This window comes from Theobroma cacao, chromosome 2 (assembly GCF_053813885.1).
Source record: "Theobroma cacao isolate CCN51 chromosome 2, ASM5381388v1, whole genome shotgun sequence".
Lineage (NCBI taxonomy): Eukaryota > Viridiplantae > Streptophyta > Magnoliopsida > Malvales > Malvaceae > Theobroma > Theobroma cacao.
Genome location: NC_142640.1, coordinates 2055227 through 2081956, shown reverse-complemented (window position 1 = coordinate 2081956; position 26730 = coordinate 2055227). Strand labels below are relative to the sequence as shown.

Here is a 26730-nt window from a genome sequence, read left to right as displayed (position 1 = left end):
TCCACGTTCACAGTCCTCCACTAACATCTGTCCACGTCAACATCTGGACGTGTCCTAATTTCCAATTTATTTTATAAAAAAAAACTAAAATGAAAAATATAGCCAGTTGTTTCCTCGTCAACTAAAAGGCTATTTAAAGGCAGAACCTATTTCCCATTTGAAGTTAGATACAAAGAAGCCAAGGAATAAAAGAAATTGTTGATTTCATCAAATTCTACCAAATTTCTGGTACGAGCTTTTTGTTCCTTTAATTTGCTCTAATAAATAATAAAATCAATCGACGAATTGGCTGTCTATTTTTGACTTTCGATGCACGAATTTTGTGTAATTTCTCCAATTTAGGGTTTGGGTCTGATTAGGTTGTTGTTTTAGGGTTTTTTTTTTCTATTGAGTTTCAATTTCATGCGAAGTTCGCCTTCTTCAGATCTTTTATATTCTCTCTAGCATGTGCGCATGCTTTAGGGTTAATTTTATTGGACTAAAATTAGCTGCTTTCGCTTCCTTTTGTTTGTTTAGCTTGAAAATTGGGGAAAATTTAAGTGAACGTGAAAGGAATCTCGAAGTAGCAAAAAACCTCATCTACTAAGCTAATAAATTTCTGATTGAGCGCTATTGGATTTTCAGGTCAATTTCATTGAGGATTAATCCAAGTTTGATTTTTTTTATTCATTCAAATAATTTGATGTATTGACTTAGGAAATAAATATTTTTATTTTGCAGCAGAAACGTTTGATGTATTTAGTGTGATTTGCACGAACGGATTATCTTATAGTTGAGGTGACTAACTGACAGCAGATGCCTCGAGACTTGTCAAGATCCCGATCTCGCTCGCCCTTCTATAGACGTAGACATTCGCCATCTCCTGTAGGGCATAGGTATGGAAGGAGGAGCAGAAGGGACAGAAGCCGGTCGCCATATTCATCTTATTCGTATAGCAGGTGATCCCGTTTATATTCATGCTATTTAGGTTCATTTTGTTGACATGCAAGAACTTGTAAGGAATATTGTAAGAAAGATTGGGAACTCTGGAATTTGTCTTGCGGATTGGGAATACAATTTCTTCCAGTTTATCTGTACGCAGCCTATACTTATTTGTATATATTTTTGGTGCTTCTTCGACTTTACTGGAAAGATTATGTAGTTTGCTTGGTCTTTACAATTATGATTCCATTTTTAAAATCGGATCCTCGCCAAGAATCTGGCAAGGAGTGGCAATTAGATAAGTTGAAGGTGCTGGTGCAGTTGAGGATGTGGCGTTGGCATTTTCTAGACCAGTGCTTTCAGTTTCACTTTTATTACAGTTGAACCTTTTGGTTGTCTACATTTTGGTATGTGTGATTTTTCTGTTTAGAATGGCATCTATGCCATGACTTTGTTGAGCATCTTCATGATTATAGATTTATGTTTAATGGCCATCATTCTGAGTATGAAGTGTTGCTGAATTATTCCAATAAAGCTTGATGGTTGTATTGCTCGACTTCTTCTAAATTATCAACATCTCAGTGGGCACCTGACATGTGAGGAACTTTCCTTTTGCTTGGAAAAATGGAAATATGCCTAATACAAATACATTTGGAGCAAAATATAGAGAGTGAGATAGGATGCATGCTCTTTGTTAAACATTAAAGACACAGTTTCTTCCCATCACTTGAGATGGGAAGTGAGCAGGTGATGGGTGCCGATGGGTTCCTTTCGTTGCTCGATTCTGACATTATCTTCTTCGTGTCATAAATGATGGAGCTCAATGCTTATCTTAACAATGTTTGAGGTAAATGTATATGCTTTTTTATTTATTCTGCTAGATGGTGAGCTGTCTTCATACTTAGTTTGTGTAGCTAGTGATGCCCAAAGTCTATTGCTGTTACTCAATAATTTGTGTTGTTGTACAGAAGGAAGAGTCGTTCTATTAGTCCACGACGCCGCAAAAGTCGTTCTCCAATTGCAAGACATCATAAAAGTCGTTCTCCAACTCCAAAGCGTTTTAAGAGGCAAAGAAGTAGGAGTTCTTCATTGTCTCCTACTCATAAATCATCTAGCCCAAGTCTTGGGTTGATAGAGCGCAAAAATGCTAGTGAGAAATTGAAAAAACAAGAGGAAGAGAAGAAAAGGTAGATAAAATATTCTCATCTTTATGCAGGCTATTTTAATTTTTCTTTTACAGTTCTTTGAGATCTTCTTGAAGTGTTTCCAGTCTGCTTAAGTTTTGCTACACACGTTTGATTTACTGGAAGGTGATATACTACTGGATAGTTTTTGTCATAAAATTTGATATTTGGTTTACTGGGATGATGTAATACAACTCATATGGGAAATTGGGAAGATAGAAAGCGAGGATCTCAAGTGGGTTGTCAGGTCTTGCAATAATCAAAACTCATCTTCAGGCCTTCAATGTTAGTCTTGACGGGCAAAGAGCATTTGTTGCATGTACACCAACCACTTTTGCCTTTTCCTTACCTCCATTACTACTTAGTTATATGGCATTTTACCTAGAGTAGTTGATAAGCTTCTTATACAGCACATGCAATCATGCATCCACATAGAAAAGTACTAAGAAAAAGACCAGAGAGAGATTATTTATGTGCTTACCATTGTGGTCTTGGTGAACACAAAAGGAAAAATGTCTGCACTGTCATGCTTCTTAACTTTGTTGCTTTTGTTATCTGCAGTGGTTGCCATTTAATGTTTTGAGTTGAACCATTATTATTGAGTTATGGAATTGAATTGAAACTGAGCTGTAGCTTTGGTGGCAAGGCAGGGGAGTCATGCCTAGTCATGTTAGGTTTAAGTCCTGATTTTATTTTAATGTCTTACTGGAAAATAATTGCATTAAAATTTGCCTAGAATGGGTATTTAAAGTGATATGCCTAGCCCATTTTTTATGAAAAATGTTTTGTAATACTTAGAACTTATTGTCTTATTATGTCATTCACTTTCAAATCAATTAGTTGAACCTGCAGGTGTAAAATCTCATTTTCTGTTTGTCCTTGACTATTTATGTTCATGTGCTGTTCTTATGTTCACATGGAAATTGGGTTTTCATGTGTTTGGGCCACCCATTTCAGTCATAACTGTTATCAATTTCATACAGTTTTACTTAAATATCAGCAATAAGCGTTAACATACATTTTTAATTGAAAGGATTCTGATGGTATGAATGTATAATGAATCAATTAGTGGCTGGGATTAAGAGTTTAATTGATCATTGAAGACCTTTTTTGGAAACAATTGATAATTGATTATTGAAGACCTTAATGTAATTTATTTGCTTTCAGTGAATTATTATCATAGAACAATAAGCATTATTATTTAGTTGTTACCCTTGTTATTCCTTTCAGTGCCTTGGTGCCTTTATTCACCACTTATAAAATTATGATGATATCTATAAAAAGATGTAAACTTTTTTGTCGAAAATGTATTTTGGTGCAAGGTTTGAAGTATTATGGTGATTAATAAAATTGCGGCAAGGTACTTGACATTCTTCTCCACAGGATTTTCTGAAGGAAGTTACTGCTATAATTCAACTTGTTATATTTGATGATCTGATTGGATGCACGTTTATCTACTGTTCACCAGTTTTGAAACTCTTTGTTTGGATCAGGTTCGATTAGAGGTATGCCTTAAAAGCATAGCATATTTTAGTGCCTTTGTCGTCATGAAGGTTAGTTTGCCCATTTATTATAGTTACATAGTGAATCCAGAAAGATGGTGATAGAAAGAAAAGAAAAAAGGAAAAAGGAACGTGGCTTGTCAGCTGCTTTTTATGTAGTGTTGTCTGGATGGAAAGACCTCTATAATGAAAGGTTGCAGCATTTTTCCCCAAATGCATTGGTGTCATTTTCCTGCTTGACATTTTCTTTTCTTTTCCCAGGCGTCAACAGGAAGCCGAATTGAAATTGATAGAAGAAGAGACCGCAAAGAGAGTGGAAGAAGCAATTCAGAAAAAAGTGGAAGAGAGCTTGAATTCTGAGGAACTCAAGCAGGAAATTCGGAGGCGATTAGAGGAGGGAAGGAGAAGACTTAATGATGAAGTTGCAGCTCAACTTGAAAAAGAAAAGGAAGGTGCTCTTCTTGAGGCTAGGCGAAAAGAGGTAAATATCAAAGACAACAGTCCTGTGAAATGCTTGTCTCTTGTTGTTTGATTCAGTTATTCTTTCGTATGCAACATGGAATTGTTGACACATTGAATTGTCTGAAAGGCAAAAACTGTGACAGATGGGATGAATCATTTGTATAAAAGAATAACCTGGTCTTCAATTTGTCCTTTCTGTCCCTAATGCCCTTTGTTGAAGTTTTCTGGTCAAGAAACCTTCTGTTTATTGATGAAAACCATAGCATCTTGGTTATTAGCAGAAACTGTGGGTCTTAATCCAATGTCTTCCCACAGCTCACACACGTGGCCATGACTTAATGATTTAGCCATTATTCTGTTTGTTTATTCCCGTTTTGTAATCAACCGTGACTAATTTTGGATTACAGGAGCAAGCTCGAAAAGAGAAAGAAGAGCTGGAAAAGATGCTTGAAGAGAACCGAAAGAGGGTGGAAGAAGCTCAGAGAAGGGAAGCAGTGGAACAGCAGCAGAGAGAGGAGGAACGTTATCGGGAATTAGAGGAGCTTCAAAGACAAAAGGAAGTGGCCATGAAGAGGAAGAAGCAGCAGGAGGAGGAAGAACGTTTAAATCAGATGAAATTATTAGGAAAGAACAAATTAAGACCGAAGTTGTCCTTTGCACTTGGCTCAAAATGATTTGCTCGGGAGAAGTTGATCTTAAGCTGTTCAAATACATATGTGCTGAACTTGCATTTGTAATTTGAGGATGTACCATATTTTCAATTTTTCAATGCAGTTTTGAAGTTGAATCCTAATCCTCTTGCTTTACCTTTCTTCGAACTGGTAAAAGAAAGCTCGGCGATTGGGTTGCAATCTGCAAATGGGCTACTGCCTGACCTGAGTATAAAGCTCTTGACTGGTTAACTTAAAAAGAATCCAAGCGCTGGCCCATTGAATCTCGGTTCATGGGTGAATACAATATTTAATTCAATGATTAGAATATAATTTCTTCAAAAGTAGGATTTCAATCAATGATTACTTTGAACCGAGGTTGATTGTAAATCCAAGAATTTATAAATAAAAATTTTTCTTCATTTAATGAATATGTTTTTTGAATTAAAAATGTGAATTCGTTACATAAAGTACTTTTTTCCACTGATAGTGCCAAATGAGCTTCTGCTAGTGTTCCAAGTCTGGGGATTGAACATCTTAAAGCTACAATATACATGCCTAAAAAGAGTAACAGTGGAGTGAGTTGAATTCAAGGTCTGAAATGAAAGTATCATTGTCTTGTTTTTTCTTGGCATTTGTCTTTTACCATCAGATTCATTGAAACTACAACAACTGCATAAAAGGGCAACCTCGGAGTCGGAGCAGACAAATGAATGGCCCAATTCCCATGAGTCAATAGCGCCTTTAAGGCCTAAACTTCGACCTAAGAAACACCCCTAACCTAGGTCACGAAGCAATCAATTTTCTGTTAGCAGTGACACCAAGCCCTTGATCAACATACAGATAATTTAAGATATCATTTATTATATTCTGCTTCTTATTTAGCTTTACATTTATTTGATGAAATTAACTGTGCAACTTTTTATGAAAGTAGAATTTATTCACAAAATATTAATTGGCTCAAAAAAAGAAATAACAGAATATATACGGAAAAACAATAAAAATCACAAGAAATATACATATAATTCATCAATTTTTTTACTTTTTATTTTTTGCTTATATCCCATAAAAGTTAAGAAGGAAAAGGAAATTGTGACAGAAAGATTGTAGCATCATGAAAAAGTTACAAATATGCCTTAAGGGATATATCAAATTGGAAAAGATTTCTGACTTGTTGGTGGAAGGGTTGGTGGGAAAGAACACAAGCACAGTAAAAAAGCCAAAAAAAAAAAACAATTTCTAGATTCAAAATTTTTATTTTTGGGAATAAAGAATGTTGAAATAGATTGGAATTCATTAAATGAGTAGGACCCAAACTGTAAATAGACACTGACATGGAAATAGAATGACTGGAATTACTCAAAGAGAAAAGAAGCGGGAAATATGCAACATGCCTGTAACTCCTCATTCATCAACATTCCATGCGAATTGAATTCCCCCCCCCCCCACCTTCCCTTCCCCTCCCCTCCCCTGCCCGAGTCAACTCAGCGATTCAAAACACAAAAAAACACACACCCACACAAAGAGACACATAAGGGCACTCGTCTGACCAGCTGGTGACACTGTCAAATCTGACTGACACCATCATTTTTTTTTTCTTCTTCTCTCACATCTATCATCATTAACGCATAATTGCCCACCCAAGGGCTGGAGGGGGTGGGGCCCGCGAAGGTGGGGGAAGAGAGACAGCGAATGTTGGAACACCACGTGTCCGAGATGGTCAGCTTCTCAGGACACCAACGTGGTCTTGTCTCCTCCTCGGCGATGGGGCCCACAGGAGAAAATTAAAAAAAAGGAAAAATGGAAAAAGAACAGTGACCGTACGTGGGGGCATTTAATACAAGCACGTGGAAGGGGGGTGTTAGGGGTCTTTTCCAACCCCCCCTCGCAGCGTACGATGTGGGCGCATCCCGGCCGTCCATCTCCTTTGATGAACACTTCCCGCTTTCCCACACGAATGACAAAGCTCTTTTTGACTTGTGTTTTCTTCGAGTTGGGGCTTTCATCTCATTAATTTCTACCCATTCCTTTTCCACGCGCTCTTTCCACCCCTATTTTCAGCAAAATTATTTAATTTTATATTTAAAATAAAATTTTTTATCTCATTTTCTCAACTAAAAACTCTAACTTTTAATCTTAAATCCTAGTAATAAAAAAAAATAACAAGAACCATGTTAATATAAGAAATTTACTAAATACATAGTAAAAAAATTCCGAAAGGACTTGAAGATTTTCGGCCTTTTATTTGTGTATTGAAAATTCTAATTTATGAACATTATTATTTTTAATATTTATTAAAGGATTATATTTTTTGTTGAAGGGGTAAATAATAAAATTGGACTATATAATTTATATGTCAAAAGATAAAAAGATAATAAATAATTGTTGATACACGCGCCATGGAGAGAGAGCATGAGGAGGGAGAGAAAGGAAATAGTTTGAAGCGTCGACGTCGCCGATTAATTTCGGTTCCTCGTTACTCGGGCTATTTGTTTCCCCCCTCTTCCACTGCTCACGCCGACACCAGACCCATTACTTGTAACGGGCAAAACCTTACTCACATTACATATTCTTTTCTTTCTATTTTCTTTCTTTATTATCTTAAATAAAATCTTCATATAAATGTTATTTACTTTGTCTTACAAATGGATGTTCATGGTCAGTGGTCATACACAAACACTAAAAAAAAAAAATCCAGATGAAATTAATTCTGTTAGAAAAATACCCTTTTTTGACAAAATTTCGATAAAATGTCAACGAAAAATTTAGTCGAAAATAGTCTTTTAATTGTAGTGAAATTTCAATTAGTAGGAAAAGGGTTTTCATTGAAGAAATTCAATTTTACAAAAAGAAAAAATAATGAAAGTAGTAAAAGAAAGTCAAGAAGAAAAGGGTTTTGGCAACTTTGAGGAGCCAACCAACCGTAAACAGAAGAAATGAATGTGGAGATAGAAAAAGTCATGAACTCCCTGAGACTAATAAAAAAGTACTTGTTGTTTGATTGTTTCTTCTTTTTGAAAGTCCAATAATAAGGTAATGATGAAGGAATGGGAAAAATAAATATGCATCCGTGCTTCTCTTTCAAAACCCTATGCCATATCACTCATCAATGATAGCATTAGGGTTCTTAGTTCTATCATCAAAGTTGCAACTTTTATATTAAAATAGAATCTTTTTCTTGTCTTTCGAATAATTTGATTGACGATTTTGTTTGGTTTTTCTACTAACGAAGTTGAAATTGACATCTTGAAATTTATTGATCTTATAACCGATATTTTTCTCAATAACTTTTGTTGAGTGTTTGGTTTTCAACACTGTAAATAAATATTAAATTATCGAATTCAAATTGAAACTTTTTTTTTTTGAATTAAATTTTATTATTTTTTGAATATATAACCCAACATCAAAACCCGGTTTCCTATGTTGGAAAACAGAGGGGAGTTGTCCCCACAAAATCAAACTGTAACATGCATCATAAAGGCAAACATAATGGACAAATGCATTCCCACAAAGATGTTCCAGTCAAAAGTTTTGGTTGCATAAACAAGTCATACCATCCCACACAAATGTTGTCCCCACACCACCTAGTGATCATCATCCACATACCTAATAATGATTTAAAGCCATAACCAACTCTCTTTTCTTTTTAGAAAAAACAATATATTTTTTAATTCAATATTAAAGAGCCCACAGACTTATTTCAACCACAAATTAAGGAAAAAAGAAAAAAAAATCGTCATACTTCTTTGCAAGTATATTTACAGCTTCGATTGAAATCTTAATTAGTTAATTCTTGTATCATAAATTTTATATCAATAAGAGATTTTTAACTTATAAAAATGAATATTTACTAGGTTGGAATCATTTACTGAGATTCATTATTAGTCTATTGGGGCGTTTGTTAGAGAAAGTAATTGGTGGAATGGGCAGCATGCAATTGATAGGGAGAATAATTGAGTGGCAGGAGTTGGTAATGGTAGAGGGTGAGGTGGTAAAACAGGGAAAAAACACGTTCCTTTTTTAACTTTTAAGCCTGTACCATGCTTACGGTTTAAGTTAACTTTCCCCAAACGTTTTCAGTGAGAAAAGAAAAGCATAATTACGGAAAATTGTTTCTTTTTTCTGTTCTCTCTGTGTGATTGTTCTCAACAACAAAAGGCCATAGCTCCAAGGCGCGTGACCTAAAATTAATACAAGTTTTTTTTTTTTAATTTATGCAGTGTTTGGATAAATTTTAAGGTAATCTTATTTCTCTTTGTTTGATGCATTCTCTTTGTTGTTGCTTCGACAGGATCTAAATCAGGTCAGTTGTCTTAATGTCGGATACCCAAACAGGTCTTTGTTTAGGCCAAAATAGGAATTTGGTTATTGGGTTTTTCAAATAACAAATTGTTAATTTTTCATTTCAAATTAATTCTTTGACATTTATATAAGATTGGGTTTTGCATTTTATTGGGTGGGATGATTTTTGACTTTTTTTTTAATGACAGAATATCTAAATATTTTATCTTCTTTCTTACGTTTAAAGTTAAAGTAATTTGGGATTTTACTTCAATGGATTGAAGTAAAGGAATAAATGGTACACAAAATCATGAAAAATCAAGGTTAGAGTAAGTTGGGACTTGGGATTTTACTTATATCGATTGAAGTAAAAAAAATTATATATATACATATATATAATTATGAAAAATTAAAGATAGAGTAATTCAAGATTTTGTTTATATCGATTAAAGTAAAAGAAAAAACAGTATATATATAAAATCATGAAAAACTAAGATTAGAGTAATTTCGGATTATATTTGTATCGATCAACTTAAAAGAGAAAATGGTATATAATTCATAAGAAATCAGTAAAATTTGAACATTTTTGTAATATTGAAGATTGATTTTAACTTTCAAAACTAATCATCATCATGTGATACTCTTACATTGGAAAGAGCAGTGTGCAATGTTTTTAAGAATCTCAATGCTCCGAACAGCCTGTGACAAAACATAAAACTATTGATTTGTTTTGTTTGTTTCTGTTCGTAACATGAAGATCCTAATCAAAAGTTTGGGTTTTTATTACTCTCGTCACAAGCTTGATCACCATCGATCTCTTCCCCGTCCCACCACCACCACTACTACTACTACTCTCAAATTCCAAAGAGAAAACGTTCAATAATTAATGAGAGCGTGGGGGATACGCGCTATATGCAAAGTGTGAGCTTATTTTACAACTGTTTGTGAGATGTCATCAAGGGAAGAGAGATGCTAACCCTTTTCTCTCTATAAATCCTAGTAGGCTAGGGTTTTCTCAAGGTGGAAAAGAAAAATGGGGGCCTTGGGATTTCTTTTTTTTTCAGTGTAGGAAAGGGTAATGTTTCCTCCTAATACTTCCCTTGCCTTCCTGTCTCAAATTTTCTAAGTCTTGTAGGGTTTCTGTGTAAGTGATGGAAGTGGTTTTGTCTTTGAGAGGAATGTTGGCTGGCTCGATGCGGGGGGCTTTGAGAGTGATCAAAGTGAAAGGTATCGGACCAGGCTTCATTCCCCTCAAACATTTTCATTTTTTGCGGCTCTACTTCTTAGGCTTTTTGATCAGAGAGACTGAACAATTATTATTGGTTACAAAGGAGAAACGGTTGATGGGAATGTTGTTTGGCTCGAGGTCATCTAGGTTGATCTTTATTTCCATGAAATTTTCTTGGATTAATTTCACTTTTTTTTCCGGGAAAGTTTCTGCAATACATATAGCCCTATATGATCTCGGACCAGGCTTCATTCCCGTCAACCAAAACAACTTCCTCTCTCTGGTTCTGTCCAGGTTCATCAGATGTTGTATCCAGGCCATGTTTCTGGTCAAATGGTAATATCAATTTCTCTCTCTCTCTTGATTGAGTCTATGAGTTTCTCTTCTTCTTGTCTCTCTTTCTCTCTAAGCTTCAGGTTTCTTGCATGGAATCCTTTTGACCCACTTGTCAAAAATGCTAACAAACAAAAGATCAGAAAGATGCCATTGACTTCTTTTTTTGCTGCAGCAGCCCTCCCTTTTTTGTGTGTTGACCAACATCTGTTTTCATTTTTTCCATGGTAGATTCTCTCTCTCTTTCCAGGCACAACAACACACACTCAAACCCACGGTCTTACACTAATGATTTCTCTTTCCCAATTAAGACTAGTTTTCTTTCTTTTAAGAGTGTTTTGTTCTTTCTTTTTCATGTTCTTCCAAGGGATCAGAGCAATAGTTTGTACTAGGAGACAAAGGTAGCTAAAAGGTGGAACTGTACTCACTTCAAGGAAAATACAACCTTTCAGAGGCGGTTTTGAGGCATCTAGGAATTAGTTTTAGAACAACATCCATGTGTCCAAAAACTTCACCCTCTCACATGTTTATGTATGCATGCATGTATTTGTATGTATGCTATACTACATGTTTATATCCATGTACTATGTGCATATGCATGCCATATGTGTATATCTGGTGACTTTGCATTGAACTCATGAAAGTGATGAGGTCTTCCCCATGTGAAGTGTGATATTGGGTGTGGAATTTTATAGGTTTTATATACATTGGATGATAAGAAATTAAAAATGTTTTTTTTAAAAGTATAATAATATTTTTGTTGAGGAAAGATTTACAAAAGACTTACCCTTCAGTAGTGGTACAGAACAGTACAAGAAGAGACATAAAATCCCATTCTTCACTTGACCTGTGTATGTAGAACTGAGACAAATCCAATCCGGTTGCAGTGGGATCAATCTTTTGTAAATGTTAATTAATGAGGTATACATTCACTTCTTCTTTATCTGAGAATTTTCAAATAACCCTTCAATCTTCTTCCTTTGGGCCTGTTTCTCCACCATAGAATGTAACTGCCGGTTGTGAACTGAGCAGGAAAATATGTAACTGATGAATTTTGTTTTAATTCATTTGTATAGGAATGACTGAAGGCATTCAAGAAACTAAAAGTTGGTGGAGATCTTAATCATATGCATACTTTGGATACTTAGCTGTACTTTAGGCATGCAGTCAGAAAAAGCTAACTCTTTGACAGACGGACTTGTTAAAGCTAGAATCGACCGCAATAAACACTATTTTCGTGTCATTTTATGGAGGATTTAGCCCTTTTTTTCTTCTCGCCATTGTTATTAACTCATGAATGTGTTACTGTAAACACAGATTCTGTCTCAACCTAACTTTGGTTAGGTCTTTACTTTCGATGATCAATAATATGAAGATAAAAGGAATCTCTTTTAGCAACCTTATTGTCATGTTGTCACTTTAAAAGAAAATAAAATATTGCTTGTAAGAGATATATAGCAACATGAGATCAAATAAATATATAAATTCCGGCTTGAGGCTTTGGAAAAATTTGAGGTGGGAAGATTTTCAACATTATCCTATTGGCATTATTCATGTATAAAAAGAAGAGAGGAGAATATATATATATATATATAAATTCAAGTTGCTAATTTATTTCTTCAAAAAATTTTAGTTAATTTTGGAGTAGGATAAGTACAAATGCCAATTTCCAAAAGTTTGAGCCAACATTGGGGCATTGACTGATTTTACTTTTCATTAATTAAACAAGCGTTGTAACATGAATATACAAATGTGTATATATATCTTTGAAAGGAGGGAGGGATTTTAATTACATAGTTGCAAGAAAATTAAACATCAACCGTAATTAATTAACATGATAGACAAATAAAACAAAAATCATTAAAATTTCTAGTCCGGGAGGCTTTTGCTTTTGTCAATTTATCTGTCATAATATTTGCTTCTCTTAGTTGATCATAATTGAAGGAAAGGGTCAAAAATTTTGCACTTGACGCTTTCGATGTAGTTTGATATATGATTCGATTTTCAACGGACGGCGGAATAGTTTTTCGCCCAAAGTATATACCCTTTTCAATTATATAGCTATTACTATTGAAGACATAAAGAAAAACAGAGGTTTTGAGCTTAAGTTAAAGGAAGGAGATCATGGAAATATAGAGGAAAATTGTCTGTTGCCCTCATTATCAAAGTGGATGAACCTCAACTTTTTTGTATCTAATTCTCTTGAGAAGCAAGATTTCCCAAAGGATTACATGAAACTTTCGGCTACATAAATTATTGCAATAGGTACGACTTCTCTTATGAACTTAAACGCATATTCCTTTGTCGGGAATCTCAGAGAGTATTGGCCAAACATTTGTCAGTTCAATCAAAAACTGTTCTATCAATAATTTTGAAACTGGCATGGCATGTTCTCTGATTTGTGAACCAAATTTACATTGAACTTGCATGTGAATGATGATCAACTCAATCAACATTACTTATTTGCTTCAATAATTTGATAGAGAAAGAGAGTTTTATGTGGTGAGAGGCAATTAGTACTTATCGTCATTGCAGATTCTCTTCACATCTCTAGATTTGATCATGAAATTGTTCTAAAGGGACGTATGATGACTCTTTTTTTTTTTTTCTAAAAATAATATGTTAGGTCGAAGATAGAAGTACTTCACTTGTAGTATTTAACGGTTGCACAACTTGCGTAAAATGTTGTTTTGGGTCTAAAAACTATTCATGGTGAGATCCAAAGAAAAAGCAATCGAGTTCGAGTTTTGCTACTTCATTATATGTTTGGGTGAGTCTCTCAATCTAGAGATATACACATATACATATATACATATATTGATAGTGTCAAATCATTCAAATGATCTTGTACAAGGAGAAATTGGTGGTACACCATGAATGAATATCTATAATCTTCTCTCTTTCATTCGCTTGGGAGGAACAATATCTAGTATTATCCCTAGATTACTGTGCCGATCTAGGCCGACCCGACGATGAGAGAAATTGATTGTTTGTGGATGTGCCTTGTTCTTGAATGTTATTCTCACTTACATCTCTTTTTTTTACGTTTTTTAGATAATTTTGTGCATTCTCTTAATAGTAAATATATTTGTATTCGAATATTTAATTTAATAATATATATTTCATATTTAAAAAATTAATTCGAATCTAATCAAAATGTACAATACTTGAAATTTTAAATCAAATACTTCTAAGGATATGAAAACATACAAATATTTCAAATATTGAAAAACAAAAAAAAAGTTGTTCTAGTCTTTGAATCTGAACAACTAGTCAATAAAAGAAAAAGGCAATGTCGTTGTGTTCACATTGAAGAATACCGTGACAGAGGTCAGAAATTTTATTTTATTTTATTATCATTTTATGTGAGAATTAAGGCATGTAAAGCATTTGTCCCTGTTAATGCACTAGCTCCTATGTTAGTGAGTGACAACTGAAAATTCATTAATTATGTTTCTGATTTTCACGCAACAAACAATCTTCATCAGCAATTGCAACATTTATTTCGATTGCCTACTTCAATTTATTGAGGAATCAATGTTTGATTCAAATATAATAATTCTACGTCTTGTCAAATTGATACCAAGTGAAGGTCCAGGACCATAGCCTACCTTTGTTCAAATGCTTTGTCAGTGCTTCACGGTGACAGATGGAATCCAGGTGAGAGAAGAGAGAGACAGTCCCTGGAGGTTTCTTTACCTTTTCCCATCTCCCTCTTCTTCTTCCCATGAATTAGCTACCCTGTTTACTAATTTTAAAGACATATACCCAGTTTATATTAGACGTGAATGTGATTATTAATGCATATTAATAAAAAAAATTTAAACTTAGCTTCGATAATTCTTTGACCTTCATTTGGCAATGGTCGACCTGCATGTGTCCTAGACTTGGACTTATAAATAAGAATCTTCCTTCACCTAATTGACATCTTTTGAATTAAAAACATGAAACCATGACACATGCATGCATGAAGAGCAAGATTAAGCTCTTGCAAACAGCCCATGGGTCTGTCTCCCTTAAAAGATTGGCTAGCAAGAAGAGGAACAGAGAAGAAAAGAAAGGGTTATCAACCCTGTTTTCAATTCTAAGAGTTTCCCTACTGTACCATGTCTTGCTGCAAAAGTTTTAGAACCCTGCCTGTAAGAAGGTGCTGCATGTTTCAAGATGTAATTCTAAGTTATTTTAAAGCATAATGCATAGTCAAGCACACTGCACTCAGGAATGTGATCAAGGTAGGTTGTATGTAGATGCAAGAAGGTTACTGTCCTAGGTAATGGAAATTTGCATCAAAATTACAACTGCACTTGAACTAAACAGAACAACGTTAACCATGAAAATATCAGAAAAACTTTATTGCACCTATTAAATAAGCTCAATATCACTATCCAACCAGTACAAGAGGTGCAGATAGTGATCACTTTACAATAAATGACTGTAAAAAAGAATGGCGTCAAATGTGAGCCAAAAAGGTACAAAAAGGAGCTAACAAAAATGAAAATGTGAAGCAATAGTAAAAACAGATAAATATATACAGTTTTTTTATTTCATGGTTCTTCAGGGAAAACTTTTTGACTCAAGAAGTTGATAAAACGTTTAGCATAGAGCTCGGGTTCGACAGCAGAAATTGACATGGGGTCCAATTTCACTGACTTGCATGCATGCTCAGCCTTCTTCTTTGCATTGTATTCCTGTAAAATATCAATTATTCCCATATAGAGAACCACATCATAAACCTCAAAAAGTTCAACTTCAGCTGAATCAGCCTCAACACGGGAAAGCTTGTGATTAGCCTGTGCTGGCATGTTTACTCCTAATTGCACTCGTAACCTGAATAAAAAGTGGTTGCCAGCTGAATCAAATGCCTCTCAAAGTTACATCAACAATAAAAAATCTCCATATTCTGAAATGTTTGATGTAAAGGGCAGCCAGAGAAAAAAAAAGGTGAGAATGGCAAGCAACACGCTATGAGATGGGATGTGATGGTGCAATTGAGGACAGAGCAGAGAATTTCAGCAGATATTAACTGAACTATTGACTCATTGAGAAAAAGACTTGAATTCAAAAAACAAAATGGAAGATAAGACAGAATTTTGACATTTCCAAATCTACCTTTGACAAAAACAAAACTGTTATTCATTTGGATCTAGACAAAGTGTCAGGCTATACACTTTTCATAGTGTTGAAGGTCCATTTCCATTGTAGCAGTAAAACAAAATTCTTAGTGCTTAAGATAATATGTTCTATCTCTGATACCAACATAACTCAGTCCAGAAACATGCAAGCTTATAACAATATGAGGGTTGGTAACTAAAGGGCAAAGCTGAAGATCACCAGCAAATATTAGGTCAATGTGCAAAATGAATGAGAATGAAGCTGCTACCTTCCAGTACCAGGCACCAAAACATCAACTTCCTTGTCACCCAGTGAGAAAGCTCTTAATGCCCTTCCTCTGATGTGAGGACCCGGTTCAGTGCTAACAGAGCTGGGCTCATGGGCCACCAGCCGCAAGCCTTTTGAAGGAAATAACAGTTCCCCTTCTGTTGTCAGACCTAGTGGAAGCAGAACATAAGCTGCATACTCTTCAATAAATTAACAATATAAAAATAAAGGAAACCAAGAACAGAAAGTAGCCACAACAAAGAAAGATAAAGTTCCAGGTAAAAAGTGTAATTGGAAGTGCACACCCACTAAACATGAACTCACAAATCAGTTGCAAGATAAAAAAAAGAAAAATTATTCCAAGAGTCCATCAGGGAGATCACATTTCTTGTATTATCATGTCATCTCTCTCTCTCTCTCTAGCTCCAGGTCACTCTTCAACAAACTCACCAATCCTCAGTTGTATATCATTTGCACTTGCATATACTTGTGCCATGGTTTGGTCATGGCAAATAAGCTTAAAATATAAAAATAAATAATGTGCCCATTATAGTATCTCATTTTCTAACAGTCATCCACACCCAAGTGTCAGAAGTTTAATCAGCACCACCTCAATCGCCAAGATAATAATCAAAAGCATATGATGAGGGAGAAACTCTAATAGTGTGTAAATTTTCTTCCAGGGCACAATTGGGCTTAGTTCAGATGCTTGAGGGCCAAATCTACGAAAAGAATGAGGACAACTACTATGTTCCTGACCATATTGTGACATAGCATTCTATTCCCACTCCCAACTTATTTTGCTTGTGGAGTAACTACTCCCTTCCCACCTTATTCCACTCCCTTACATAGACCAAGCATCATATAAACAGATTTATGACATAAGAAGGTCAAATACTCAAATTGAAATGTGACACCTACCTTCGCCAGCAGGTGAGCTCTCAATATTGGGCATCATGTTGGGAGCTTCGAGGAGGCCACTTAGTTGCTCAGGAGCTCTAAAATGTAAACCCAATAGAAGGCTATAATCAATTATCTGTTGAGATTTCAAGAATGTGCAGTCCACAGCTATTTGGCTGCAATACGACAAAAAAACACTGATTGTTAGAAATCAAGCAGACACAGAGATATAGACATGACATGCCCATTGCTTTCAGGTACACATAATAGGTTCTTGGTTTTGGTAAGCAAAAAATGCTAAAAAGCACCAATGTAAGTGCTCAATACCTTAGCACAGAGGGAGTAAAGGGGAAAAAGGTTACAGCATAACAATCTAACTTCTCCTATAATCTAAACATCAATTAATTCCAAAAACAAAGCAGAACATTGAGGATAAGAGGACAGCCATGACACCAAGCTCTTAACTATGACACATCTGAAAGAATATTATAACTCCCTTCCCATCTAATCTAAAACATAATTTCTAGCATCAATAAGTTCTCAAAGCTATGTGAAATTGTGACCTTGCGTAACCACATGCAGCCACAAGGTTTGGCTGTTCTCCAGCTGCATCCTCAATTGGAACAGTGTACTTCATCTAGGGGTTTTGCGGAATAGTGCTATGTGGAAGCTTATACTCATCAAATGTGCAAATATAAAGTGTCAAAAGTGATTTCATTTAACTATGGAGAGCCTGCTATGTGGAAGCTTAGACTCATCAAATGTGCAGATATAAAGTCTCAAAAAGTGATTTCATTTAACTATGGAGAGCCTGCTGCAGGCTTCTGGTTGCAACTGGGACCATTCTTGTCCATTACATGACTTCACAGAACAAGATTAGTGGGCAAGGATGATCATTTAGATGCCACAAGCTATACTAATTATGATTGCTTCCAACGGCTAGGGTTAACATTTTGACTTTTAAATAACCAATGGGGAAGGAAACAAATCCAGCATGAAACATTAATTTGAATGTTATTTCCAAATACAAATGACATTACACGCAAAATGCATTGAATGTGAAGATAAATGCAGAACAGCTGCCACCTAATGTTCAGCTTTGAACCTTGCAATGAGGGACAAATTTGCAAATGAGGCTACTACTCAGATTGGGCTATGGCAGGCACTTAACATCCTTCTCTTAAAGCTTGTTTGCAATTTATTAATTATAAAGAAAAAATATAGTACCAATGCACAAATGATGTTACAAAGATGAAGATGAGGAACTTACTGAAAAAGGAATTTCCGCAATGATTTGTCCATATGAAATTCATATGACAGATCACGATCCTTCAATGTAGTATTTTCTCGAATTTTATCTTTATCTGTACATCTTCCGTGGGTTGATCCCTTTAGATCATAACGACGATGAATTCTCAGTTCTGTGCAAAACATATTCCCCATAACCACAAAACGCACCTAGGAGCAGAATGAATAACAAACAACCCCACTAATCATAAGCTAGGTGCATTGCTGTATATATACTAAGCCAGATGGACAAAAAATACCTTTCTTCTGCCTGGTAAAGTTATCCGGTGGAGCCCAAAAAATTTTGTTATGAGAGTATTTTCATACTCTTTTACATGATTGTAGTACTTAGGCAGCATCTTGTGTAAAACCTACATAGAAGAAGAAAACTACTTATGTAACATAAGAGACATCCTACATCGTCTAGGGGTACAAACCTACACTAAGAAAACTTGTCATTAAATCCTTTGATATATACTGTATACACATAAAAATTTCAAAAGGAAGTGAAAAACTAATAAATTCACAAATATACTAAATCTAAAGCAAATTACATAATGAAATATGCGTACTGAGCAAATTTGATGACAAAATAAAGATGAAGGATTGGAGTGGGAGGTTTTCTAGGCAGAGAGAGAGAGAGAAGGGAGGGGAAAGAGTGATCTGCCTCATTGACGTCAATGCAAAACACCAATAATGTTATTAACACAGCTGGTAGAACTTCAGCCAACAATTTCAGACCGATCACTTGTTTTCAAAGCACTTTCTCTAGAGCTTTGTTCTATATATCATTTCAATGCCTACTCAAACTTGAGTTGCACCCTTTATTGTCTTCACCTTGTCCTTGTACCAATTGCAACTTTCCAGACAAGGGAAACTTCTAACACAGATTTCTTCATTAACTCAAGGGAAACTCCCAACTATAACATGCAAAAATCAACATTAAATATTCTCATGCATGTTGACAGGATCCGCCATTTATTTAAGGCCCACTGCAGTGCTTTGTCCGTGTATTAAAAGAGATTCTTAAAATTCATTAGCTTTGGTGTCAAATCATTTTACAGTTTTCTAAGTATCAGAATCGAGTTGAGTTTTTCTTGTTTAGGAAACCAAAAAAAAAAAAAGTCCAGGTCGAAGCTCAAGAAATTATATTCGAATTAAGTTTGTAGCTGAGGCAAAGTCCATCCTATGGTTGGTAAACTCTTTAATGCAGTCATCTCATGATTATAAATTAAACAATGTAAATACAAAAAAATAAAAGTGAAAAAGATTATGGTTTTAAGCTTGTGTCACAAAACAGCAGATCCTCAGTGATATCAACCAGCTGCTAAAGTTTCCCTTCCCATCCATGTTTTAATTGAAAGGTAATTGGACCCAACATACTTGAAATCTGAAAATATAAATATAGTAGATAATATGCAAGGAAAACTATATAGGTTCAAACCTTGAGTTCAGATCGTTTCAATGTCTTAATCACAAATTTATCATCATGAGAAAGATAGAAGATACTGCCACTTTTCCCTGGTGAAGAAAAATCTGTCAAACCGTCATCACCGCAAATGGACATCATGTACTCTGCTGCATCTAGCTTGAACATCTCCCTCAGGTTCCTTAACATAGTACAACAAATATGCACCAAGTATAAGATCATAAGTCCACTCTTTTCCAGGTAACTTGAATCTAAAAAATTCAGATTGCTCCTCATATAGATCTCCACCAACAAGATTCAATCATTGAAGGCCTGGTGCTAAAGTGACAATCTTTTTTCACAAATCTAACAAGAACAAAGTGCATGAGATTTTAATACCTGAAGACCATAGGACAATAATCCTTCCAGTAGAAATCAATAGATTTGTGTGGTGGTGTAAACTGTGAACCCTTACTGGGGAAAAACATAGTAATTCTAGCTCGATCTCCAAAATCAGCAGTTCGAACCTCACGCTTAGGTACTGGTGTTATCTTGCCAACAGTATACCTGTGAACTTCAAATCAAGCATTTCATAACATGTAATAAAGCCATAGATAAAAAGAAAAATATTAATAGATATATGTATGTATATATAATAGATTAATATAACATGTAATCAAGCATTTTCCTGAAAAAAATTGTTGAAGTCAAGCCCCAGGATAAGTAACAATAGATTAACATCACTTTAAGAGACATTCCAGAAAGAAATTTGATGAAGTCAAGCCCCAGAATAGCTAAAGATAGATTAATATCATTTTAAGCCGAGTTGATTAGTTTGGAGTATGCCAGAAAAAGGAGTTGCAATCTCGATCAGTTTACCTTATACCAAGTTGCAAATTAAGCATCAAATGATAGCTGTTTTTGCCTTTGAAAACGCCAACACATAAACTCTTTTTTGTTTCTTTGGCATGACTTTTAGTTCGCTTTTCAGCTTTCTGTGATAGTTCACCATAATTTCTTATTCTCTCTTTAATCATAACTCCTTGCATGTATTCCCTCTCGTAAACTACAGCAGTATTTTCTTGCACCTCACTTTGACCAGCATCAGAATCAAGTGAGAATGTGCCTGAGGAATTATGGCGTATGAATTCTCTACCAGAATCAGAAAGTCTTGAATTTTCAGCAGTCTTATGTGAGATTCGACCTGAACTTCTTAAAACACTACTTACAGAGATCCTCTCAGAGAGACTACGCTTAACACTTGGTTTCTTAACCATGCATTCTTCCAAATTTAATGACGGACATTGAGATAACGCACTTTTATGACCATTATCATATCCCAGAGAAACACAGAACTTCTTTAGAGAGGGACGTTTACTTCCAGCAGGATAGAATAATCCTTTTCCATCCTTTAGGCCCCTGGTCCATGTTCCAAAATAATATCCCCCATCTGCATACTGATAAATTCCAGACCCTTGTCTGAAGCCATTTAACCAACAGCCATTGTACTGATCACCATTCACCCATTCCATAGCTCCTCTACCATGCATTTTCCCACGTTTCCAATTCCCAGTGTATTTGTTTCCATTATTCCAAAAATATCTACCATTACCTTCATGTACTCCTTCCTTCCATTCTCCTTCATAAACATCTGAATTAGAATACTTCTTTCTTCCAAATCCATGCCGTATATTCATCCTCCATTGCCCTTCATAAATGGATCCATCAGGTGCTGTAAACGCACCAGTACCATGAAGGTAACCCCCTGAAATATCACCTTTATACATTGCTCCGGATGGCCAAAGTAACAGTCCTTTCCCAGTCATTTTCCCTGCTCCCCAATCACCCTCATATACTGTTCCATCTGACCATGTATACTTTCCCTTGCCATGGGGAAGAATTTCCTTAAAATCACCAACATAGAAATCTCTATTTGAGAAGGCCTTCTCATTAAGCCTGCAAGAATAAAATTTTGCTTAACCATAACAAAGCATAATCTGATACACGACAGTTGAGACAAAGAAAAGGTGTAGACTGTGGTGCTGAAGAGTATATAATACCTTTCAACATTCTCCACATTGGTGCATGATACAGGACTGAGCTGTTCAGCACTAGTTCCAGAATCCTCATCTAACAGATTCTTTAAGCGAGTCATTCAAGCACTCTGGTAAGAAATCCTTTCGGGCACCTTCCTTTTGAACTTTTGAATCTGAAAATGCAGTTCATTTACCCCAGTTAAAGTGGAAAACATAACACTAATTTTCCTTTTACGCCAATTTTCTCCATGATAACAAGGAAATATGAAACTCTTCCATTTTTACAGGCTTTATATTCTTCTTCTCTATATTCTGATAGTCATAAAGAACATAACCAACTGGTAACTATAATTATAAACTGAGATCAAAATAACCCAAAAAAAATAAAGATTCAGACTCAAATTTTTATTACTACAAAGTACTGCAAACTATTCTAATCCAAACTCAAATAAAACCCTTGATCATTGTTTGTTCTTTTCACTATTTCTCTTTTGCCACAACCTGATAAATTCACAACTGAATCCCATTTTTTTGTACTAATAATCAAGAAAAATGGATAAATATAACTGAAAATCAATTCAAGCAAGGAAAAATAATAACAAATAGAAAAACTCACCTGGTATGGATGATAAACTCAGCCCCTTCTCCTTCTGAACTGAACAGTTTGATGGCAAAAAACTTCAATGAAAATAAGAACAACCCAGAATTTATACACCATATATGACTCTTGTCAAAAATCTCCAGCAGCCGACTTTGCCCTACAAATCACTTCTTCTTTGAGTTGACACTTCACCTCTCTGTCTCTCTATCTCTCTCTCTGTCCCTCTCCCTCCTATCTCGTTTTCTCTTTATTTTTTATTTTTTACTAACTTTGTTGGATTCTGGGCATCTCTTTTTCCATTGACGAATGCTTACAAATTCTGATAACCGGGTATCATTAAAATTCTCTTCACAATTCTTTTCTCTTTTAGTTATTTGTTTACCAAAAACTGTTTCTTCCACCCAGCAACTAGAAAGACAAAAGTAGAGCAAAACTCAACCACGTGTCGCTAGATAAAACTTGTCGTCCCCCCTCTTCCCTCCCCTATGTTTTCGTGATCGTGTCCCAAAAAAAATCAAATGGGGTCCCACGTTAGATGTGGCGGTGATCGGATGGCGAAGGAACTGAAAAAGATGGTGTACCTGAGTTGTAGACGATCTTTAAAGTGATGGCCACGAAAGGCATAAAAAGACATAAACAGCGGGAAAGAGCGGCTGGAGGTTTGTGATTGTCTGGTTTGCACCAAAGAACAGCTCAGATGACATGTGATGATTCCCTTTGTTTTTTTTACCACGTGGGACGGGGGCAATTTTGGTACTTTACCTTCTTTAATGTAATAATTTCCAATTTCCAAGCGAGACATATGTCTTTAATTTATTTATTTTTAATTATTATTTATGAATTGGGAAACACTTTGTAAAAGCATGGAGAATGGTTACTTTATTCTTTAATTTCTTTTATTTACTTAATTTGTGAACATATTCTTCCAAGTTAATTAAATAATTATAATGAGTAAACAAAATTCATCTAGGGATTATTTTAAGAGTATGAATTTTACTTTATTATAGGTATTTATTAGTCGTTATGGTGCTTCCTATTCCTACCTTGTGGTGCATGTGATTCATTTTTCTTTTGTGAATAATATAGTCATTATAGTTATTCCAACCTTCCTTAACTATATATATTGCGAATTAATTAATCCATTGAAATTCAAGAAGCTAATAATGGACTTAAATAATAATAAAAATCTTGTATTATTATGCAACTGAATTTTCATACTTTTATTGTGTCTAAAGAAACATTTATCCGTATTCAATTAAAATCCACACGTAAGCTTGCAATCTTTAACGAAACATTAACAACTATCATGGTCGTCACAATTAATGCTATTTGATATTTTTTGTATCTATGTGACTTATGATATGGCTTGACATAATTCAAGAACTCTTTTTGTTATTTAAACCTTAAAGAAAAAGCAAAAAAAAATAAAATTAAAGGCCAAGAATGAAGAAGGCTAAAGTGATCATTTCAATTATTTTCTTCAAAATAATAGATGATATTATTCTGATAACAGCCTCAAAAAAATGGATGACTCTGTGCTAAGTATAAATAGAAATCAGGAAAATATAACTTCAACTAAAATATATATAAATGAGAACTCTGCTCAGCCCAGTTGTATGAATCTATCCAAAAGAAATCATTGCCTTGATCCAAATTTGTTTACCCTACCAAGTGGAGGAAAATCATTCTTTCCTGCGAGGAAGGAATCGTTCTTCGTTGTTTTAGCAGATTCTTCTGCTTTATCCCTGACTCGTTGGTCATTTCGATGCTGGTTTTGCTGAACTACTGCCTTGACAAAGGAAGAATGAATGACTGGCCTTTGATGATGGCCTTGTGGAGCTGACTTTGCTGAAGGAGAAAAGATCAGTGGTTTAATTCCCAACAACTCAGGATCAGATGAAAACTTGTATGGAAGTTTGCTATCATCCATTCTTCGGAATGTAATGGATATCCTGCATATTCATAAGCGGAATGAAATAATTGAGTACCTGAATGTCCAAGATTAAATATTTAACAAATTAATTGGAAAGGATTGAATTAGGATACCTTTTTCCTGGAACACCTGGGACACAGTGCTTAGCAATATCGGCTCCATTACCGTTCAAAATAAGCACAGATCTGCATAGCCGGTGCTAGGTTAAGACTTAGACACATGCATAAAAACGAAGATTATCATGCATAACAGGTACCAAAAAGGAACGTTTTACCAAAAAGAAATATCCAATATGCAAGTATATATGTTTTCATATCAAAGATTCAAATGAGAAATATGCTTTAACCAAGAAGACAATAACCAAATTGGTGAGGATAGAATATAGAAAACATACCCAACAGGCAAAGGTATAGATACAGGTCCTGAGAATTCTCCTGGACTCACAATCTTCAAACTTGAACCAAAAAGAATATTGCTCTCTGTCAAGAATGACACAGTGCAAAAGGGCCGGAGAAAGTCATGGTGGTCAATATGTGGAGGAATGCAATCGCCTTCATCATAAATGTTCACAATGCAACTGTTAGGAACACATGTTGGAGGCAAAATATGCCACCTGACCATCCTTTTGATCATTTGCTTGAACAATGGGGGCAAGGGACCAACTTCTTCATCCCTCATGATACCTGGTGGGTTCCCATTTTTGTCCTGTTAAGGTACAGAATTTAATATGAAATTCAGGATTAAAAGGCCAAAAGCAGAGATAAAAAAAATACAATAAGCATTGAAAATTACCACTGCATAATTGTAACAACAGCCGAATTGCATTGTAACACGACCTTTACCACGCATCCATTTCCTGGGTTCAGAGTATGTACGTTCTGCAAACATTCAAATGAAAAGATCAATATTATTAGTACAAGAAATCCTATAATTATTCATGGTTATTCTTAAATAGGCTTAAGAGATTACATGCATTTGAATCAAGTGAATTTAATAGCTCATTATCAAGGTCGACCTCAATAACTAAAACGAAAACAAGCAAAAAAGGTTAAGTTTTCCATAGATTCACCTCTAAGTTGCCCTTTTTGGCCCATACGTTGTAGACTATAGACACACTCTACAATTTTCTTCTGCTCCTCAGCATTGAAGACCTTAGTGTGAAGCTCAAGCCCTTTCAGCACATTGGTTGCTTTCCCATTGATCTTCTCCATGTGAAAAAAATCCTTTTTCCTGCCAACCTGCGAAAACCTGATCTGCTCCTTTTGCTCCTCTGATAAGCCATTGTCAATCGCAGAGGAAGTTCCACCAAGTCCATCATTAAGGAGTATATCAGAATTTGTGAAGGTACGAGCAAGCTGTTTGCTGCTCACTGAATTAGGTGGTGGGATAGCATTTAAGGCCCCGGTCGCTTCTTGGTGAGGTGACTTGATAACAGATTCTGAGGCATTCTCTGATGAATACAAACCAGATGTTTTTCTCTCTCTCTCTGGAACGAAATCATGATATAACATTTGTGAATAAATTGCTTCAAAAATTTTCTAGTAACAGACATGCAAGCAAAGTAAAATGGCAGAATTGGATAAAAGCTTTCAAGGCCTGCAAAACCAAACCGTGAAAACCCCAATTCCAATCATAGAAAGATTACTACATAACCGTAGCCAAAACCATTTACTACATTCAAAGCTCCAATATTCTTGACAAACAATTATACTAAAAACAACAATGAAGTTAATCAATATTGAGTAAGATATACAGTTTTCTATAGAAAATTAGACAAAGCATAAGCAAAAGAGTGATAAGTAAATTCTTAATTGAGAATCTAATCAATTCCTCTAAAAACCCTGATAAGTCGGTGCAAGAGAAAACCCTTCACAGAAAAATAAAAAAAGAAAAAGAAAGTAAATTTGAAGAAGGGTGAGTGATTGTCTTACTATTCAAAACACCTTGAATTCGTTCCTCCAAAAGAAGTTCACAGTGCTGGCAAAACCCCTGAGATAAAACCTCCAGAATCTCGTCTCGATTCAATGGCTTCAGCAGCCCCAATATGCCCTCGCCGATGACGGATTCAGGCATCTTTGCGGGGGAATCTCCGCTCATGAATCGCACTTAATTCTACGTAGAGAAAAGAAAGTAAAGAGAGGCTTTGTGTTTATAAATTAAGTAGGGAACGGTTTTGTACGGACAAAAACAAGTGAGTAGATTTTGTTTCCGTTTCAAATTAGGAAAAGAATCCACCTGTTCCTCGTACTTTCTCTAATGACTTGCTGACCAATCTACAGTTAAAATTATCTTTCACACGCTGTCGCTTGGCCCTTTTTTTACTTTTTTACAGTAAAGGGTAAAGGAAAGGACAAATAAAATAAAATAAAAAAGCAAGAGATTTGTTTTCGGTTAATTCGATTAAATATTTTTTAAATCATATTAATTGAATATATCGTGAAAGTTAATTGTTTGAAATTCTCTTTTTATGGAATTAGATTAGTTAATTAAGTTAATAATTAAATTAATCAAAATTTTTTAGATCGTGGACCTTAATACATTCAAATTCAAATTTTTTAAATTTCATTTTTTCTAAATAATTACATAATTGATTTTTTATTCAAAATTATTATGATTAATTAAAAA

The 26730-nt window shown here is 35.0% G+C and overlaps 3 protein-coding genes and 1 long non-coding RNA gene across 12 annotated transcripts; 2 read left to right on the top strand and 2 right to left on the bottom strand.

The window, feature by feature from the left end:
- The first annotated feature begins 81 nt into the window (after positions 1 to 81).
- LOC18607335 (arginine/glutamate-rich 1 protein) lies at positions 82 to 4862 on the top strand. 6 transcript variants are annotated; one of them, XM_018115964.2, is made up of 6 exons: positions 94 to 228; positions 517 to 624; positions 724 to 938; positions 1890 to 2108; positions 3869 to 4088; positions 4477 to 4862. In XM_018115964.2, the coding sequence occupies exons 3-6, from the start codon at positions 796 to 798 to the stop codon at positions 4741 to 4743; spliced, it is 849 nt and encodes a 282-aa protein (XP_017971453.1). In that variant the 5' UTR covers positions 94 to 228; positions 517 to 624; positions 724 to 795; the 3' UTR covers positions 4744 to 4862. The 6 variants fall into 6 exon arrangements, with proteins under 6 accessions (XP_007041497.1, XP_017971453.1, XP_007041495.1 ...); XM_007041433.3 differs by having other exon boundaries at positions 721 to 938; XM_007041435.3 differs by lacking the exon at positions 517 to 624 and having other exon boundaries at positions 82 to 228; positions 721 to 938.
- Positions 4863 to 10015: 5153 nt separating this feature from the next.
- Positions 10016 to 11959, top strand: LOC18607334 (uncharacterized). Its single transcript, XR_001926351.2, has 2 exons — positions 10016 to 11482; positions 11638 to 11959. It is a non-coding gene; the product is annotated as an uncharacterized LOC18607334 (long non-coding RNA).
- Positions 11960 to 14885: 2926 nt separating this feature from the next.
- Positions 14886 to 22637, bottom strand: LOC18607333 (Phosphatidylinositol-4-phosphate 5-kinase family protein). 4 transcript variants are annotated; one of them, XM_018116267.2, is made up of 10 exons: positions 22188 to 22637; positions 21596 to 21744; positions 20415 to 21491; positions 19935 to 20102; positions 19572 to 19737; positions 18388 to 18498; positions 18111 to 18229; positions 16862 to 17016; positions 15942 to 16131; positions 14886 to 15388 (listed from the first exon to the last, which is right to left on the bottom strand). In XM_018116267.2, exons 2-10 carry the CDS (start codon positions 21688 to 21690, stop codon positions 15106 to 15108), a joined length of 2364 nt encoding a protein of 787 aa, XP_017971756.2. In that variant the 5' UTR covers positions 21691 to 21744; positions 22188 to 22637; the 3' UTR covers positions 14886 to 15105. The 4 variants fall into 4 exon arrangements, with proteins under 4 accessions (XP_017971756.2, XP_017971754.2, XP_017971755.2 ...); XM_018116265.2 differs by having other exon boundaries at positions 18111 to 18298; positions 22188 to 22634; XM_018116266.2 differs by having other exon boundaries at positions 15942 to 16098; positions 18111 to 18298; positions 22188 to 22634.
- A 979-nt stretch (positions 22638 to 23616) lies between these two features.
- Positions 23617 to 26291, bottom strand: LOC18607332 (RNA demethylase ALKBH9B-like). The gene is made up of 6 exons (XM_007041427.3): positions 26037 to 26291; positions 25175 to 25591; positions 24898 to 24983; positions 24500 to 24810; positions 24219 to 24290; positions 23617 to 24124 (listed from the first exon to the last, which is right to left on the bottom strand). Exons 1-6 carry the CDS (start codon positions 26200 to 26202, stop codon positions 23809 to 23811), a joined length of 1368 nt encoding a protein of 455 aa, XP_007041489.3. The 5' UTR covers positions 26203 to 26291; the 3' UTR covers positions 23617 to 23808.
- Positions 26292 to 26730: the final 439 nt, after the last annotated feature.

Bases quoted from the DNA above. Each gene is read 5' to 3' on its own strand.
- LOC18607333 (XM_018116265.2), bottom strand. From the start codon at position 21,690: ATGACTCGCTTAAAGAATCTGTTAGATGAGGATTCTGGAACTAGTGCT. The intron at 19,738-19,934 runs GTATTAAAATCT...TACTATGTTAAG, and splicing joins TATTGTCCTATGGTCTTCAG to GAACCTGAGGGAGATGTTCA. The intron at 15,389-15,941 runs GTAGCAGCTTCA...CTTTTTATTCAG, and splicing joins TTGGTGCCTGGTACTGGAAG to GTTACGAGTGCAATTAGGAG.
- LOC18607335 (XM_007041435.3), top strand. From the start codon at position 796: ATGCCTCGAGACTTGTCAAGATCCCGATCTCGCTCGCCCTTCTATAGA. The intron at 2,109-3,868 runs GTAGATAAAATA...TTCTTTTCCCAG, and splicing joins CAAGAGGAAGAGAAGAAAAG to GCGTCAACAGGAAGCCGAAT. The intron at 4,089-4,476 runs GTAAATATCAAA...TTTGGATTACAG, and splicing joins TTGAGGCTAGGCGAAAAGAG to GAGCAAGCTCGAAAAGAGAA.
- LOC18607332 (XM_007041427.3), bottom strand. From the start codon at position 26,202: ATGAGCGGAGATTCCCCCGCAAAGATGCCTGAATCCGTCATCGGCGAG. The intron at 24,984-25,174 runs GTGAATCTATGG...GAATGTTTGCAG, and splicing joins CCAAAAAGGGCAACTTAGAG to AACGTACATACTCTGAACCC. The intron at 24,291-24,499 runs GTATGTTTTCTA...CCGGCTATGCAG, and splicing joins TCTATACCTTTGCCTGTTGG to ATCTGTGCTTATTTTGAACG.